This window comes from Lontra canadensis, unplaced genomic scaffold, assembly GCF_010015895.1.
Source record: "Lontra canadensis isolate GAN:19392208 unplaced genomic scaffold, GSC_riverotter_1.0 scaffold781, whole genome shotgun sequence".
Lineage (NCBI taxonomy): Eukaryota > Metazoa > Chordata > Mammalia > Carnivora > Mustelidae > Lontra > Lontra canadensis.
In genome coordinates this window covers 9,217-28,002 of record NW_022631765.1, presented here as the reverse complement: position 1 = coordinate 28,002, position 18,786 = coordinate 9,217, and the positions used below count along the sequence as shown (strand labels likewise).

General features: G+C 37.2%; 1 protein-coding gene across 1 annotated transcript; it reads left to right on the top strand.

Annotated features, from left to right (window-relative positions):
• Positions 1 to 1,061: 1,061 nt before the first annotated feature.
• On the top strand, positions 1,062 to 18,206 carry LOC116863257 (RING finger protein 17-like; the record flags this gene model as incomplete). Its single annotated transcript, XM_032850748.1, has 4 exons — positions 1,062 to 1,182; positions 16,916 to 17,143; positions 17,785 to 17,935; positions 18,088 to 18,206. Coding segments are annotated over 4 exons (619 nt in total), but the record flags the coding sequence as incomplete, so codon positions are not given.
• Positions 18,207 to 18,786: the final 580 nt, after the last annotated feature.

Sequence of the window (18,786 nt, the reverse complement as noted above, 5' to 3'; positions counted from 1 at the left end):
GACAAAGAACTAATGGGACCACAAGACATAGAAAGTAAGAAGATGAAAATTAATTGAGGTGTAGCATTGCTTAGCCTTTTATTTTTAGATGATATATCTGGTCCATTGAAAAGTAGTCAGGAATCATTTTAGGCTCTTGAGAAAGGTTACCTAATATGTATTTTTATGACTAGATAATAAAGTATGCTGTGGTAACACTTTGTGTTATTTGGAATCATCTTTTTTTTTTTTTTTGAATCATCATTCTGACCGGCAGCTACCAGCTGCTATTGTGTAGAAGGTGTAAGCATAACCTGTACTGAAGTGTGTATTCAGTGTATACTTTAGTACACTGAAGTATGTGTTTCCTAAAGAAATTACTCTATTGTTTATTCAAACACATATTAGGCAGGTTCTCTGTGCTATGTACCATAAGTAAGTAAACAAGCATATGAGAGGTAAACTTTATCCATAGTAAAAATCCCAGTTTAGTTTAAGAAATAGATCTAAATAGATCTACGTGTTTAAGTAACCATTATGTATTCTAAAAGAAATTAAAAATTAGATTGTTTGTCCTAAACACATGGGAAAAAATCCAGATTTCAATCTCTAATTGAGGATTCTAGATTTTTTTTTCTCGTTGTAAACTTTGTGCCATTCTTTTAAAAGCTGTAAACCTTCTCGGATAATCTCTAGCCTGAATTTCATTCTTTTGTACTCTGGAACTTGGGCGAACTCAGTAAAATAGTTTAAAAACACATCAGAACATTTCTTCAATGAATATACATCAATTTATATTTTTCTGAATTTAAAAGCTTTAAACTGCTTTTGATCTGTTATAGAACAGTACACAATCTAAAATGAAAATTTTATTAATTTGCATATGCTGCAGATAACATGGACGATTGTTTTGTTTGCAAAATGCTGCTTTTACCCCTATTGAGACACTTTGGTATTATTCGGCAAAAAACCCCACATGTATGCAAAATGTAATTGTTTATAGTTTTTTAAAAAATTGCTTCATTTAGTATGTTTTGCAACATATTTATTTCTTTCCCCAAACTCATCTTAATGTTTTACAGAAATTCTGGAAGATAATGTGCTCTTGGTTGAGCTTTTCGATTCTCTTGGTGCTCCTGGAATGACTCCTACTAGTATAAATGACCAGCTAGTCAAAGAGGGACTAGCATCTTATGAAGTAGGGTAAGTAGACCTGTAAATGTTTGTTAGTTCATACATAACATTTTATTCACAAGAAGGAAAACTGGCATACCTTTCCCTTTAGGATATCTGCTTAGGCTGTAGCTTTGGGAGGTTTCCCCCATTCTTGAAAAATAGTAGGAAAAATAATTGGAGTCATTAGTCTAATGGGGAGTAGAGTGGCTTTTCCCTAAGGGACTCTGAAACCAAGAGAATGGCTTATAGGGATTGAAGGTACTTCTAAGAAAAGGAGAATGCATCTTATTTCTAGGTGGAACATCTGCTTTGGCAGCCCTTTGTGCCTATTTGAAAAGATAATTAGGAAGAGAAATGGCAGGATAGGGTAGTTAGTGGTAGAGTTAGCCCACATTCCCACTTAGAGAAATGTACATTCTTCCTAGGTTCAAGGGGCTACTTTGAACAAGATCCAGATTTGAGCCATTGTGCCTAGTACAGACCAGTGGTTGAGCAGCCCTGAAGCAAAAAGACAGAGATTAGTGAGGAGGAGTGGTAGGGTTAGGAGGGTTAGGAGTCAAGACAAAACAATTATTTCATAATACAGACTTGTGCAGTAGGGTGGCCCCTGAAGGGTCTTCTGAAGAATTCCCACATATCACTCTCAAGAAAGCAAATATTTGATAACACCCACACATAATGTCTGTTGGGGTAAGCCAGAGAAGCAGAAACCTGCAATAATGTGCTTAGTATGTAGTCTTGCCTTCCTTCCCTGCCCTAACACTGGGGGATTGGAAGCTGGAGTGGGCCTGCCCTTTTTCCACTGTAAGCCCTAAGTAAGGGGAGAGAAAGAAATGAGAGGAAGTTTTTAAATGTATTGGACTGAGCAGCATCTGGGTGGCTCAGTTGGTTAAGCGTCTGACTTGATTTCAGCTCAGGTTGTGATCTCAGGATTGTGAGATAGAGCCCCTCTTGGGCTCTGTGCTGGGCATGGAGCCTGCTTAAGATACTCTCTCCTACTTCCCCCACCCTGCCCTCTCTCGCTTCCTCTCAAAAAATAATATTATTTCTCTTTTATAAAAAAAGTCAGGGTTATTGAGGTGAAACATACAATAAAATTCACCTTTTGCATATACAGTCATATAACCATTATCACACTCAAAATACGGAATATTTCTATCATGATAAAAAGTTCCTTGTGCACCTTTGTAGTTCTTTCTCTTCCTCCACACCCAAACCTTGGCAATTACTAATCTAATTTGTTTCTATAATTTTTACTTTTCCATAACTTCTTATAAATGGAGTCATAATGTATTTGCCTTCTTTGTCTAGCATCTTTCATTTAGCTTAATGCTTCTGAGACTCATCCATGTTGTTGCATGTATCAGTTTTTATTGCTCACTATTATTCTGTTGTCTGGATGTACCACAATATTAAACATTTCCTAATTGATGAACATTTGAGCTGTTTCCAGTTTGAGAGATTTTATGAAAAGGTGTTGTAAACATTTGCATACATGTCTTTGTATGTAGACATATTTATGTATTTTCTCTTGAGTAAATACCCAGGAGTGAGATTGCTGCTGATAAGGTAAGTGGGTTTTTGTTCTTTATTTAATCTAGTGTCCCAGCCACATTATTGCCTTGATAATTTTGGCATAAATCCCAGACATCATATAACTTCATCCATCTAATATTTTGGTACGTATATCTAAAAGAAGAAGATTTTTTTTTAAGTTGTGGGTTTTTTTTAACTTTATAAGAAACTGCCACACATTTTCTAAATTGGCTCTACCATCTTGCATTTCCACCAATTTGTGAGTTTTATTGTTCTCTGTTCTTTCCAGTGCTTGATTTTATCACTTTGTGTTCACATCAGCCCTTCTAATAGAAATATAGTGGTTTTTCATAGTGATGTTAATTTTAGCTTAATGATATTAAAGATCTTTTCATATTCTTATTTACCATCTGTGTATCTTCTTTGGTGAAGTTTTCAAAAGTTTTGTGCTTTTGTGCTTTTTGCTTACTGTTCTTGAAATGTGAAAGAAGTTAATATATTCCAGATATAAGTTCTTCATCAAGACATTTGCTTTGCAAATATGGCAAATTTTTTTTTCCAATCTGTGACTTCTTAACAGTGTCTTTCAACAAGTAGAAGTTTCTGGTTTTAAAGTCCACTTTGACAGTTTTTTTCTTTCATAATTCAGGTACTTTGTGCTGTAATTAAGAAATCTTTACCTAACTCAAGGTCATAAAGATTTTCTCCTATGTTTTCTTCCAAAGTTTTATAGTTTTAGGTTTCATATTTTTTTAATTTTGTTAAATAGAATTTATGTTTTGGGTTCTCAACACTGAGTAGAAAGCACAGGGATTTCCCACATATTCCTGGCTCCCCCCAGCAGGCACAGCCTCCCTCACTGTAAACCACCAAAATGGTACATTTGTTAACATCAGTGAAACTACACTGACATATCATAATCATCCAAAGTCCATAATTTACATTCTGTGGGTTTTGACTAAATGTATGATGACACGAATCCACCATTATGATATCAGAGTATTTTCAATGTCCTAAAAATCCCTTGTGTTTAGTCTATTCATCCTTCCCTCCCTTGAATCCCTAGAAACTACTGATATTTTTTACTGTCTCCATAGTTTTGCCTTTTCTGGAATATCATATAATTGGAGTCATCCAGCATATAGCCTTTTCAGATTGGCATATTTTACTTAATAGTGTGCATTTAAGCTTCCTCCTTATCTTTTCATGTCTTAATAACTTTTATCCTTCTAGCTCATTGTCTGGATGTACAACAGTTTGTCTATCCACCTACTAAAGGACATCTTGGTTGCAGTCAGGTTTGATAATTATGAATAAAGCTGCTATAAACATTGACATTCAGGTTTTTGTGTAGACATGTTTTCACCTCCTTTGGGCAAATACCAAGGAGTGTGATTGCTGGGTTGTATGGTAAGAAGTGTTTAGTTGTGAAAGAAAATGCCAAACTGTCTTCTAAAGCAACTGTACCATTTTGCATTCACACAAGCAATGAGTGAGGGATTCCTGTTGCCCCACATCCTCATTAGCACTTGGTGTTGCCAGCGTTCCAGATTTTGGTCCTTCAATTGTATGTGTAGTGGTAGGATCTTTTTTTGTTTTTATTTCTGATTTCATGATGACATGTGATGTGGAGCATCTTTTCACATGTTTATTTGCTATCTTTATATTTTCTTTGGGGAGGTTCCTCTTAATGTTCTGGAGCCATTTTTTAGGTGAGTTGCTTTCTTATTGTTGAATTTTAAGTGTTCTTTTTATATTTTGAATAACAGTACTTTATGTATGATATGTGTCTTTTGCAAATATTTTCTCCAAGTGTGTGGCTTTTTTTTCATCCTCTTGATAGTGTCTTTCACAGAACAGATGTTTATAATTTCAGTGAAATTCAACTTCTAAATACTTTGTCTCATGAGTCATGGAATAAAGCTATGTTTAAACTTTAAATTTTTTCCCTTTGTCTTAAGCAGCTTTGGAGAATAAGGCATTTATTAGATAAATATTCCAAAATATCACTACTATCAAGAGCATCAGAGGAGAACAGCAAGCACCCATCCACTTACTTTGATATGCCACTGTTGTAGGGGAGAACTAAAGCTAAAACAAAACTCTATTCCACAGTAAGCAAAATAGATTCTAGAAGGAAGAGCTCTTTGTGACGGTGTAGCAGCTTTCTGCAAGAGCAGTGTTCTATAAAATACACAGGGAGCTTTACTAGCTTTTAAAATAAAATTTCCCTGTCTTTTGCACCTCTCCATATATATAAATTTAAATATTAGGGGAGAATTTTCTAGTTACAAATCATAAATTTAGGCAATATTGAAGTCATGTATGATACAACTCTGCCTTAATCCCCAAAAAAGCGAGATAAATAGTTAACTAGAGGAGAAGAAGCATTTCATGATGTGTACTTATATCAAACCACCACAGTGTAGACTTTAAATATCTTACAATTTTGTATGTCAGTTATATACCCCAGCAAAGCTGAAATTTTTTTAAATTCGCCATCTAGTGGTAAAGTATGGTCAACATGCAGTAGAAGATAACATTCATGTGTTAAACAGTGAGCATGCCCTGAATTTTTTATCAGTGTTAATATCTTTCCATGGATATATAACCCATATAATCCACCTGCTAGCCAAAAGTTAAAGGTACAGTTCTTGGCTATAGAAACTTGTGTTTCTTTTGAATGACTCTTTTGGCCAGTCTGGATCACTAAAGCTAGGCATGGTAATGTTGACTGAATACAGAAGTTTTCCATTGCTGCAGTTGTGTTTTAATTAAAATCATGAAGTATTTTCTTACCTCTCATTTTACCAAACCTTTATTTTTTTAATTAATTTTATTTTTTTTAGACATATAATATATTTTTATCCCCAGGGGTACAGGTCTGTGAATCACCAGGTTTACACATTTCACAGCACTCACCATAGCACATACCCTCCCCAATGTCCATAACACCACCCCTCCTCTCCCAACCCCTTCCCCCCATCAACCCTCAGTTTGTTTTATGAGATTAAGAGTCACTTATGGTTTGTCTCCCTCCCAATCCCATCTTGTTTCATTTACTCTTCTCCTACCCCCTTAACCCCCTATGTTGCATCTCCTCTCCCTGATATCAGGGAGATCATATGATAGTTGTCTTTCTCCGATTGACTTATTTCGCTAAGCATGATACCCTCTAGTTCCATCCACGTCGTCGCAAATGGCAAGATTTCATTTCTTTTGATGGCTGCATCGTATTCCATTGTGTATATATACCACATCCTCTTTATCCATTCGTCTGTTGATGGACGTCTAGGTTCTTTCCATAGTTTGGCTATTGTAGACATTGCTGCTATAAACATTTGGGTGCACGTGCCCCTTCGGATCACTACATTTGTATCTTTAGGGTAAAGACGCAGTAGTGCAATTGCTGGGTCATAGGGTAGTTCTATTTTCAACATTTTGAGGAACCTCCATGCTGTTTTCCAGAGTGGTTGCACCAGCTTGCATTCCCACCAACAGTGTAGGAGGGTTCCCCTTTCTCCGCATCCTCGCCAGCATCTGTCATTTCCTGACTTGTTAATTTTAGCCATTCTGACTGGTGTGAGGTGGTATCTCATTGTGGTTTTGATGCCGAGTGATATGGAACACTTTTTCATGTGTCTGTTGGCCATCTGGATGTCTTCTTTGCAGAAATGTCTGTTCATGTCCTCTGCCCATTTCTTTTTTTTTTTTTTTAAAGATTTGTTTATTTATTTGACAGACAGAGATCACAAGTAGGCAGAGAGGCAGGCAGAGAGAGAGGAGGAAGCAGGCTCGCTGCTGAGCAGAGAGCCCGATGTGGGGCTCGATCCCAGGACCCTGGGATCATGACCCGAGCCGAAGGCAGAGGCTTTAACCCACTGAGCCACCCAGGCGCCCCCCTCTGCCCATTTCTTGATTGGATTATTTGTTCTTTGGGTGTTGAGTTTGCTAAGTTCTTTATAGATTCTGGACACTAGCCCTTTATCTGATATGTCATTTGCAAATATCTTCTCCCATTCTGTCAGTTGTCTTTTGGTTTTGTTAACGGTTTCCTTTGCTGTGCAAAAGCTTTTGATCTTGATAAAATCCCAATAGTTCATTTTTGCCCTTGCTTCCCTTGCCTTTGGCGATGTTCCTAGGAAGATGTTGCTGCGGCTGAGGTCGAAGAGGTTGCTGCCTGTGTTCTCCTCAAGGATTTTGATGGATTCCTTTCTCACATTGAGGTCCTTCATCCATTTTGAGTCTATTTTCATGTGTGGTGTAAGGAAATGATCCAATTTCATTTTTCTGCATGTGGCTGTCCAATTTTCCCAACACCATTTATTGAAGAGGCTGTCTTTTTTCCATTGGACATTCTTTCCTGCTTTGTCGAAGATTAGTTGACCATAGAGTTGAGGGTCTATTTCTGGGCTCTCTATTCTGTTCCATTGATCTATGTGTCTGTTTTTGTGCCAGTACCATGCTGTCTTGATGATGACAGCTTTGTAATAGAGCTTGAAGTCCGGAATTGTGATGCCACCAACTCTGGCTTTCTTTTTCAATATTCCTTTGGCTATTCGCGGTCTTTTCTGGTTCCATATAAATTTTAGGATTATTTGTTCCATTTCTTTGAAAAAAATGGATGGTACTTTGATAGGAATTGCATTAAATGTGTAGATTGCTTTAGGTAGCATAGACATTTTCACAATATTTATTCTTCCAATCCATGAGCATGGAACATTTTTCCATTTCTTTGTGTCTTCCTCAATTTCTTTCATGAGTACTTTATAGTTTTCTGTGTATAGATTCTTAGTCTCTTTGGTTAGGTTTATTCCTAGGTATCTTATAGTTTTGGGTGCAATTGTAAATGGGATTGACTCCTTCATTTCTCTTTCTTCTGTCTTGTGTTGGTGTATAGAAATGCAACTGATTTCTGTGCATTGATTTTATATCCTGACACGTTACTGAATTCCTGTACAAGTTCAAGCAGTTTTGGAGTGGAGTCTTTTGGGTTTTCCACATATAGTATCATATCATCTGCGAAGAGTGATAGTTTGACTTCTTTGCTGATGTGGATGCCTTTAATTTCCTTTTGTTGTCTGATTGCTGAGGCTAGGACTTCTAGTACTATGTTGAATAGCAGTGGTGATAATGGACATCCCTGCCGTGTTCCTGACCTTAGCGGAAAATCTTTCAGTTTTTCTCCATTGAGAATGATATTTGCGGTGGGTTTTTCATAGATGGCTTTGATAATACTGAGGTATGTGCCCTCTATCCCTACACTTTGAAGAGTTTTGATCAGGAAGGGATGCTGTACTTTGTCAAATGCTTTTTCAGCATCTATGGAGAGTATCATATGGTTCTTGTTCTTTCTTTTATTAATGTGTTGTATCACCTTGATTGATTTGCGGATGTTGAACCAACCTTGCAGCCCTGGAATAAATCCCACTTGGTCGTGGTGAATAATCCTTTTAATGTACTATTGAATCCTATTGGCTAGTATTTTGGTGAGAATTTTTGCATCTGTGTTCATCAAGGATATTGGTCTGTAGTTCTCTTTTTTGATGGGATCCTTGTCTGGTTTTGGGATCAAGGTGATGCTGGCCTCATAAAATGAGTTTGGCAGTTTTCCTTCCATTTCTATTTTTTGGAACAGTTTCAGGAGAATAGGAATTAGTTCTTCTTTAAATGTTTGGTAGAATTCCCCCGGGAAGCCGTCTGGCCCTGGGCTTTTGTTTGTTTGGAGATTTTTGATGACTGTTTCAATCTCCTTACTGGTTATGGGTCTGTTCAGGCTTTCTATTTCTTCCTGGTTCAGTTGTGGTAGTTTATATGTCTCTAGGAATGCATCCATTTCTTCCAGATTGTCAAATTTGTTGGCATAGAGTTGCTCATAATATGTTCTTATGATTGTCTGTATTTCTTTGGTGTTAGTTGTGATCTCTCCTCTTTCATTCATGATTTTATTTATTTGGGTCCTTTCTCTTTTCTTTTTGATAAGTCTGGCCAGGGGTTTATCAATCTTATTAATTCTTTCAAAGAACCAGCTCCTAGTTTCGTTGATTTGTTCTATTGTTTTTTTGGTTTCTATTTCATTGATTTCTGCTCTGATCTTTATGATTTCTCTTCTCCTGCTGGGTTTAGGGTTTCTTTCTTGTTCTTTCTCCAGCTCCTTTAGGTGTAGGGTTAGGTTGTGTACCTGAGACCTTTCTTGTTTCTTGAGAAAGGCTTGTACCGCTATATATTTTCCTCTCAGGACTGCCTTTGTTGTGTCCCACAGATTTTGAACCGTTGTGTTTTCATTATCATTTGTTTCCATGAATTTTTTCAATTCTTCTTTAATTTCCTGGTTGACCCATTCATTCTTTAGAAGGATGCTGTTTAGTCTCCATGTATTTGGGTTCTTTCCAAATTTCCTCTTGTGATTGAGTTCTAGCTTCAGAGCATTGTGGTCTGAAAATATGCAGGGAATGATCCCAATCTTTTGATACCGGTTGAGACCTGATTTAGGACCGAGGATGTGATCTATTCTGGAGAATGTTCCATGTGCACTAGAGAAGAATGTGTATTCTGTTGCTTTGGGATGAAATGTTCTGAATATATCTGTGATGTCCATCTGGTCCAGTGTGTCATTTAAGGCCTTTATTTCCTTGTTGATCTTTTGCTTGGATGATCTGTCCATTTCAGTGAGGGGAGTGTTCAAGTCCCTTGCTATTATTGTATTATTGTTGATGTGTTTCTTTGATTTTGTTATTAATTGGTTTATATAGTTGGCTGCTCCCACGTTAGGGGCATAGATATTTAAAATTGTTAGATCTTCTTGTTGGACAGATCCTTTGAGTATGATATAGTGTCCTTCCTCATCTCTTATTAGAGTCTTTGGCTTAAAATCTAATTGATCTGATATAAGGATTGCCACCCCAGCTTTTTCTGATGTCCATTAGCATGGTACATTGTTTTCCACCCCCTCATTTTAAATCTGGAGGTGTCTTCGGGTCTAAAATGATTTTGTTGTAGGCAACATATTGATGGGTTTTGTTTTTTATCCATTCTGACACCCTGTGTCTTTTGTTCGGGCATTTAGCCCATGAACATTCAGGGTAACTATTGAGAGATATGAATTTAGTGCCATCGTATTGCCTGTAAGGTGACTGTTATTGTATATTGTCTCTGTTCCTTTCTGATCTACTACTTTTAGGGTCTCTCTTTGCTTAGAGGACCCCTTTCAATATTTCCTATAGAGCTGGTTTGGTGTTTGCAAATTCTTTCGGTTTTTGTTTGTCCTGGAAGCTTTTTATCTCTCCTTCTATTTTAATGATAGCCTAGCTGGATATAGTATTCTTGGCTGCATGTTTTTCTCGTTTAGTGCTCTGAATATATCATGCCAGCTCTTTCTGGCCTGCCAGGTCTCTGTGGAGAAGTCTGCTGCCAATCTAATATTTTTACCATTGTATGTTAACAGACTTCTTTTCCCGGGCTGCTTTCAGGATTTTCTCTTTGTCACTAAGACTTGTAAATTTTACTATTAGGTGATGGGGTGTGGACCTATTCTTGTTGATTTTGAGGGGGGTTCTCTGAACCTCCTGGATTTTAATGCTTGTTCCCTTTGCCATATTGGGGAAATTCTCTCCAATAATTCTTTCCAATATAGCTTCTGCTCCCCTCTCTCTTTCTTCTTCTTCTTCAATCCCAATTATTCTAATGTTGTTTGGTCTTATGGTGTCACTTATCTCTCGAATTCTCCCCTCGTGGTCCAGTAGCTGTTTGTCCCTCTTTTGCTCAGCTTCTTTATTCTCTGTCTTTTGGTCTTCTATATCGCTAATTCTTTCTTCTGCCTCATTTATCCTAGCAGTGAGAGCCTCCATTTTTTATTGCACCTCATTAATAATAGCTTTTCTGATTTCAACTTGGTTAGATTTTAGTTCTTTTACTTCTCCAGAAAGGGCTTCTATATCTCCCGAGAGGGTTTCTCTAATATCTTCCATGCCTTTTTTGAGCCCGGCTAGAACCTTGAGAATTGTCATTCTGAACTCTAGATCTGACATATTACCAATGTCTGTATTGATTAGGTCCCTCGCCTTTGGTACTGCCTCTTGTTCTTTTTTTTGTGGTGAATTTTTCCGCCTTGTCATTTTGTCCAGATAAGAGTATATGAAGGAGCAAGTAAAATACTAAAAGGGTGGCAACAACCCCAGGAAAATATGCTTTAGCCAAATCAGAAGAGATCCCAAATCATGAGGGGGAACAAAGGGGATAAAAAGGTTCAGAAAGAAAAACAAGAAAAAAAAAAAAGAAACAATTAAAAGAAGAAAACGAATAAAGAAAAAAATATAAAAAGGGAAAATATATATATATATATATTAGATAAACTAGTTAAAAACATTAAAAAAGAAAAGGGAAAAATTTTAAAAAATTTAGCAGAAGAAGAGAAAAAAAAATTGAAAAAGAAAAAAAAATTAAATTAACTGCAAGGCTAAAGAATCATGGGGAGAAAGCCATGAGTTCCGTGCTTTGCTTTCTCCTCCTCTGGAATTCCGCTGCTCTCCTTGGTATTGAAACTGCACTCCTTCGTAGGTGAACTTGGTCCTGGCTGGGTTTCTTGTTGATCTTCTGGGGGAGGGGCCTGTTGTAGTGATTCTCAAGTGTCTTTGCCCCCCTCGGAGTTGCACCGCCCTTACCAGGGGCCGGGCTGGGTAATCCGCTCGGGTTTGCTTTCGGGAGCTTTTGTTCCCTGAGCGCTTTCCGTAGCGTTCCGGAGAATGGAGTGAAGATGGCAGCCTCCCAGTCTCTGGCCTGGAGGAGCCGAGAGCCCGCAGCCCCACTCCTCAGTGGACCCTCAGAGAACAGCGCCCAATTACTCCCGTCACTCTGGCCTCTGGCCGCGCTCCGAGCTCACCGAGCCTGCAACCGGTTCAAGGTAACCCCGAGTTTTGAGCTCACTCTTCGGCTCTGTCTCTGTAGCCGGCTTCCCGTTCTAATACCTATAAGCTCTGCGACACTCAGACACCCCCGATCCTTCTGTGACCCTGCAGGACCTGAGGCCACGCTGATCCTGCGTGGGGTTCACCCCTGTTAAGCCTCTGGAGCGATGTCCCTCAGTGGAACAGACTTTTAAAAGTCCTGATTTTGTGCTCCGTTGCTCCGCCCCTTGCCGGGAGCCGGCCCCTCCCCCTGCGGTCTATCTTCCCGTTGCTTTGGATTCATTTCTCCGCCAGTCCTACCTTTCAGAAAGTGGTTGATTTTCTGTTTCTAGAATTGCTGTTCTTCTTCTCTTCCATCTCCCGTTGGATTTGTAGGTGTTTGCAATCTTTAGATAAGCTAGATAGCTACCTGAAGTAGTCTCAGCCTGCTACTTCTCTGCCATCTTGACTCCTCCTCCTTAACCAAACCTTTTTTTAAAAAATCAGGGTCATATAGTTTTAACTAAGTTTTTTCCAGTTAACATTAATTTTATAAGATACCAGATTTGGGCATATAATCAATGATGGTTGTTTAGTTTTTTAACCAAAAAAGACTAAATACATGTATATGTACTGTTTCTCTGGAAAGAGTCGTAAAATTCAAAATTTTAAATTTCGAACCATGTACATATATTACTTTCTCAAAAATTAGTAACATTGGGTTGCCTGGGTGGCTCAGTGGTTTAAGCAGCTGTCTTTGGCTCAGGTCATGATCTCAGGGTCCTGGGATCGAGTCCCACATTGGGCTCTCTGCTCAGCAGGGAGCCTGCTTCCCTCTCACTCTCTCTGTCTGCCTCTTTGCCTACTTGTGATCTCTGTCAAATAAATAAATAAAATCTTTTAAAAAATTAGTAACATTTATTTTTTAAAAGTCTATTAATGTATCACTTCACATAGACCAAGATGGCTGTAATTTAAAAAAAATGTGTTGGTGAGAATGTGGAGAGAGGAATATAAATAGTGAAGCACTGTGGAAAACAGCTTGAAGATTCCTTAAAAACTTAAACATGACCCAGAAATTTCATTTCTTGGATATATTCCCAAAATAATTGAGAACAGGTACTCAAATATGTGTACATATATATTCATAGGTGGAACCATCCTGTTTGTGTCTCAACAGTTGGATAAACAAATTGTGGTAGATAGACATACAATGGAATATTATTCAGCCTTTAAAAGTAATTAAATTTGGGGGTGCCTGGGTAGCTCAGTCTTAGGTGTCTAACTCTTGATTTTGGCTCAAGTAATGATCTCAGGGTTGTGAGACTGAGCTCTGAGTTGGGCTCTGCCCTGGGCATGGTGCCTGCTTAAGATTCTTTCTCTCCTTCTCCCTTTGTCCCTCCCTCCCCCCAAAAATAAAGGAATTAAACTTTGATATAATATTGATACATCTTGAAAACTTTATGCTAAGTGAAATAAGCCAGACACAAAAGGTGAGAGTATGATTCCATTTATATGAAATATCCAGAATAGTTAAATCCACAGAGATGGAACGTTGATTGGTGGTTAATAGGAGTTGAGAAGAGAGGATTATGGGTAGCAACTGCTTTAGGGGGATTTTATTTTGAAGTGATAAAATATTTTGGAACAAGATAGAGGTGTAATGGTTGTGCAACACTGTGAATGTACTAATTGCTACTGGATTGTTCACTTTAAAATACTTTTATGTTATGTGAATCTCACCTCATTTTTTAAAATTTTAAGTTTGTTAGCTATAGATTCAACTCAAGCTATGTGAAAGTTCCAGCAGACCTTTCTGCAGAAATTGATGGGGTCTCAAATTTCATATAAAAACACAAAATGCATAAATAGAACAATTTTGAAGACAAAGACAAAGTTGGAGGACTTCCACTTCCTAGAGTCAGAATTTAATATAAAACCACAACTAACGGGGTGCCTGGGTGGCTCAGTGGGTTAAAGCCTTTGTCTTTGGCTCAGTCATGATCCCAGGGTCCTGAGATTGAGCCCCTGCTCAGCAGGGAGCCTGCTTCCCCCCCCACCACCCTGCCTGCCTCTCTGCCTACTTGTGATCTGTCAAATAAATAAATAAAATCTTAAAAACAAAACAAAACTACAACTACGAATACGGTGTGGTACTAACGTAAAGGTAGACATATAGAAGAATAAATAGAATTGACAGTTGAGAAATAAATCCTTATATTTATAATTAATTGACTTTTTAAACAAAGGCACAAAGGCAGTTCATTGAAAAAACGATAGTCTGTTCAACAAATGGTGCTATGACAACTGGATATCCACTAGCAAAAAAAGATGAACATAGCCCTTATCTCACATCATACACAAAGCTCACTCAAAAGGGATTATACTCTTACGAGCTAAAACAAAACTTCTAGGAGAAAACAGGAGGAAATCTTTAGGACTGTAGACTGGGCAAAGATTTCTTAGATATGACACCAGAAGCACAATTCATAAAAGAAAATTAGTAATTTGATCCTCATCAAAATTCAAAACTAGTGTACATTGAAAGATACTGTTAAGACAAATAACAGAGTGAGAGAAAATATTTGCCAGACATGCCCCATAAAGAATTTGTATCTGGAATTCATAGAACTTCTACAACTTAAGAAAACAAGTAATTCAGCAGCCCAAAAGATGGGCACAAGATATAAGCAGACATTTACCAAAGAAAGTGTATAATTGGCTAATAAGTGCATGAAAATATGCTTAACATTATTAGTCATTAGGGAAATGCAAATTAAAACCACAATGAGATACCATTTCTCACCCACTAGAATAGCTATTACATAAGACAATTACAGATGTTGGTAAGGATGTGGAGTAACCTTTATTGCTGTCATAGATGTAAGTGATACAGCCTGTTTGGAAAATGGTTTGTAAGTTTCTCAAAAAGTTACACATAAAATTATCACACAACCCAACAATTCCACTCCTATGTATCTATCCAGGAGAAATGACAACATATGTTCATACACAGATTTATGAGCAAATATTCATAGCATTATTCAGAATAGCCCAAAATTGGAAATTCTGTAAATTGAGTGGTGAGTGGTGAATAGAGAAAATACTATATGTTCATATAATGGAATACTATTTAGCCATAAAAAGTAACAAATTACTGACACATCTACATCATGGAAAAACCTCAAATTTTAAGCTATATAAAAGAAGTCAGACACTAGAGATTGTATATTATATGATTCCATCTATATCGTATGCCCAGAAAAGGCAAGTCTATAGTACAAAAAATGTATTAGGAGGTTCCTGGGGCTATGAGTGAGGAGGATTCATGGTAAATGGACAAAGGGGATCTTTCTGGGGAGCGATGAGAATGTTGTAAAACTGACTTATGGTTACACCATTTGGTAAAGTTAACTAAATATCATTGAACTATATACTTGAAATGGGTGAACTTTTTTGGTAGAAAATCTACCTCAATAAAGTTGTTTTTAAAAAGTCCATTAGCGGGCACCTGGGTGGCTCAGTCAGTTAAGGATCGAGTCCCACATTGGGCTCCCTGCTCTGCAGAGAGCCTGCTTTTCCCTCTCCCTCTGCCTGCTGCTCTGCCTACTTGTGCTCTCTTTCTCTCTGTCAAATAAATAAATAAAATCTTTACAAAAAATTTTTTAGAAGTCCATTAGCTAGTTTTCCCTTCCCATTGTTTGGTTATATAAGCAAGAGATATTTATAGGCCTACATGTTATATTGTAGCAAATGGTATACCCAGTGATGAATAAGGATGGTTTGTGCCTTCAAGGAGCTTAGAGTATGTAGTAGGAAGGAGAGATGGTTAAGCTTACCTCTCAGTGTGATAAGGACTCTGTTAAGGGTAGTCACAGTATTATGGGATTGCTAGAGGGTTTACCACTGGAGATTTCACCTAAACTGAATTCTGTAGTACAACTGGGAGTGAAAGCCTATACACAGGGAAAATGTGATGTGTTTAGGTATTGTTAGTACACTCACACAGCTGGTAGACAGGAAAAAAAGGTAATAGTGGCATATGAAACAAGAGATCAAGCTGGAGAGAAATGCACAGACCAGATAATTACAGAACCTTGATCACTAAGAAGGAAAAGTACTTTTCAAACACTTCTGTGTGTTTGAACTTTATCACTTCAGGAAGGAGGATTAGCGGCTATTGACTGATTTTAAGCAGAGGACTGGGAGGAGATTTGGGTTTTAGAAATCCCCCTCTGACTGCAAGTCTTAAAAATAAAGTGTTGGGCTGTAAGTGAGTACTGTAGGCTATTGAAGTAGTAGTTACTTGGTGATAGAAAAATGGGTAGATTATGAAACATGATGGAAGTGACTATTACAAGACCTTGCTACTGATTGTAGGTAAGGAAAAGGAGGGTTCAAGATTGACTTTCAGAACTAATAACCATAACCACCTAATATCTGGGGATACTGTTCCTGGAGAACAAGGAACAGTAGAGTGGAGCAGGTTTGGGGGGCGGGGAATGGGTGTGATAGCTTTGAACGTGTGCTTGAGGTGTTTTTGGCATGTTAAAGCAGAGGCATGTTAAAGCAAAGGGGGATAACTTCAAGTGGCAAACAACTGTGCAGTGTCCAGAGGACTGTCAGTCACACACTGTAGTGGTTTATTTGCATAGTAGCAGAAGCACATGATAAAGTGTGGGAAGCAGGTACAGCAGTAGCTAAGGAAATGGATGAGGCTGCACAAGGGGTAAGAAGAGTTCGGCATGTTTACTCACTTCCGAATGGTGCCACTTTTGCGCTCAGCCAGGGCAAATCCAGGTTTCATGGGTGAGCCTGAAGAGCCTCTCTTTAAGAAAAGGAATACAGAGTTTTAACTATAGAACTAAATAAGCAAAAGTAATATTTACATAGACTGATAAAAGAAATCCCAACAAATAACAGATTTTCAAAAGTTGACAAATACTACAAACGTTACAAAATTCAGAATCATCACAAAATACTTTCTTATTGCACTTTTTATCTATATATGAACCACCATTTGAAATGCCAGATTTTGTGAAAAATTATGAATAATTCTTATATTCTTTGTGAGTACAAAATATCAATGGGAAATGATGAAATTATAACCAAACTTGGTATTTTAAACTGTTTTTAAAATAGAAAATTTGGCTTTTGGGGGATTTAGTCTTACATTGGTAGTATTTAATCCTTTTTTAAAAAAAGACTCAAACTACTGTTTATATCAAAACTGGGAAACAGTGAATAATAGTTAAAATTTGTTCATCACTAGATCTAAACAAATACAAATATAAATATTTTCTTAGCTGCTCTTTTTGCTAATGGGTTTTGTTATTTTCCAGATATAGCCTCAAGGATAATTGCAAAAAGCATATTGAAGTATGGGATCCTTCTCCAGAAGAAATTATTTCAAATGAAGTAAACAGCTTAAATCCTGTGTCTGTAAAATCTCTACCTAATGAGAATCTCCCATCACTTTATAATAAGGAACTGCCTGTACATATCTGTAATGTGATATCTCCTGAGAAGATTTATGTTCAGTGGTTATTAACAGAAAACTTACTTAATAGGTATATAAGGAAAACATATTACCTATGGGCTTTTCCCTATATTTTGTTTCAAAGATCTAGAAATCATAAATGTGGAATTTTAAAAACAAAATTATTTCAGCTAAATAGTTATTTTAAAGCTAGTTAAAAGTATACAAGTAGTATCTTTACTAGTTATTTTCACTGTATTAGAATTAGTCATTCTACGAATACCTAATTGGGCACAACCAGTATTCTAGGTGTTGGGGATATGGTGGTAAAAATATTTACATGTCTTTGCTGTCTTGGAGCTTAAATTCTAGTAGAGGGAGAGAGAGTGGACAAATAAAATAGTTAATGTAGCAGATGATGATAAAGACAATAGAGAAAAAGCAGTTGGGGAGGAAGGCAATTTTGGATAATCAGGAAGGACCTCAAGAAGACAGTTGACATTGTAATGGATCCTGAAGAAAGGGAGTAAGTAAACCATGAGGCTATCTGGGAGAAAATAATCTCAGGCAGAGGGAAGAGCTAGTTCAAAGATCCTGCAGTGGAAATATACTTGGGTATTCAAGGAAGAACAAAATACCCAGTTTGGGCAAGGAGGGACAATAGAAGCATGTAGTTGGAGCATTATATGTTGTAAGAAAAGTTTTAAAAGTTAAATTTTTTTCTTTATATAGTTTAGAAGAAAAGATGATAGCTGCTTATGAAAACTCAAAGTGGGAACCTATTAAATGGGAAAACGATATGCACTGTGCTGTTAAGGTCCCTGATAAAAATCAGTGGCGAAGAGGCCAGATCATCAGAATGGTTACAGACACACTGGTAGAGGTAAATGGAGAGTTAAAAATAGTAATTGAAGGTGAATGCATTCAATATTTTTATCCTGAAATTTTTTAGTCTCATTTTTATTATGTTATTCAGTGGCAAAATATATTTTAAAATATTGTCTTTCCACAGACTCAAAGTTATTGCTTTCATAGGTCTTGCTGTATGATGTGGGTGTTGAACTAGTCGTGAATATTACGTGTTTACGAGAACTTCAAGAAAACCTAAGGACAATGGGAAGATTATCTTTGGAATGCTCTCTTATTGACATAAGGTAGTTATTCACTGAATAAATTTTCTCACTATTGAATAATTGTATATCTTTTCGGTTTTGGATATGTTCTTGTCAGTTTTCATATTACTAACATTCTGAAATTTCATAAATCTAGTTAATTTTGAGGTTTTAAGAAAAGGGAAAGATAAAAATTTGGAGCACATAAATTTTAGTGGTACTAAGGAATGGAGATAGGTCAGTATGATTGGTATCTAGATAGAATTCAAAGTGTTAAATATTTAAAAACTTGAGGGACATAGGCAGATAGAAATAATATGTATTTCATAAGCTTAGCATTGCATGGAAAGCCACAAATATGTAAATTACCAAAAAATGAATTAAGATTCTGGGAAAGTGGGGCACCTGGGTGGCTTTAGTTGTTAAGCATCTGCCTTTGGCTCAGGTCATGATCCCAGGGTTCTGGGATCCAGCCCTGCATCAGATCAGGCTCCCTGCTTGGCAGGAAGCCTCCCTCTCACATTCCCCCCGCTTGTGTTCCTTCTTGCACTGTGTATCTCTCTGTCAAATAAATAAATAAAAATCTTAAATTTAAAAAAAAAAGATTCTGGGAAAGTGGCAT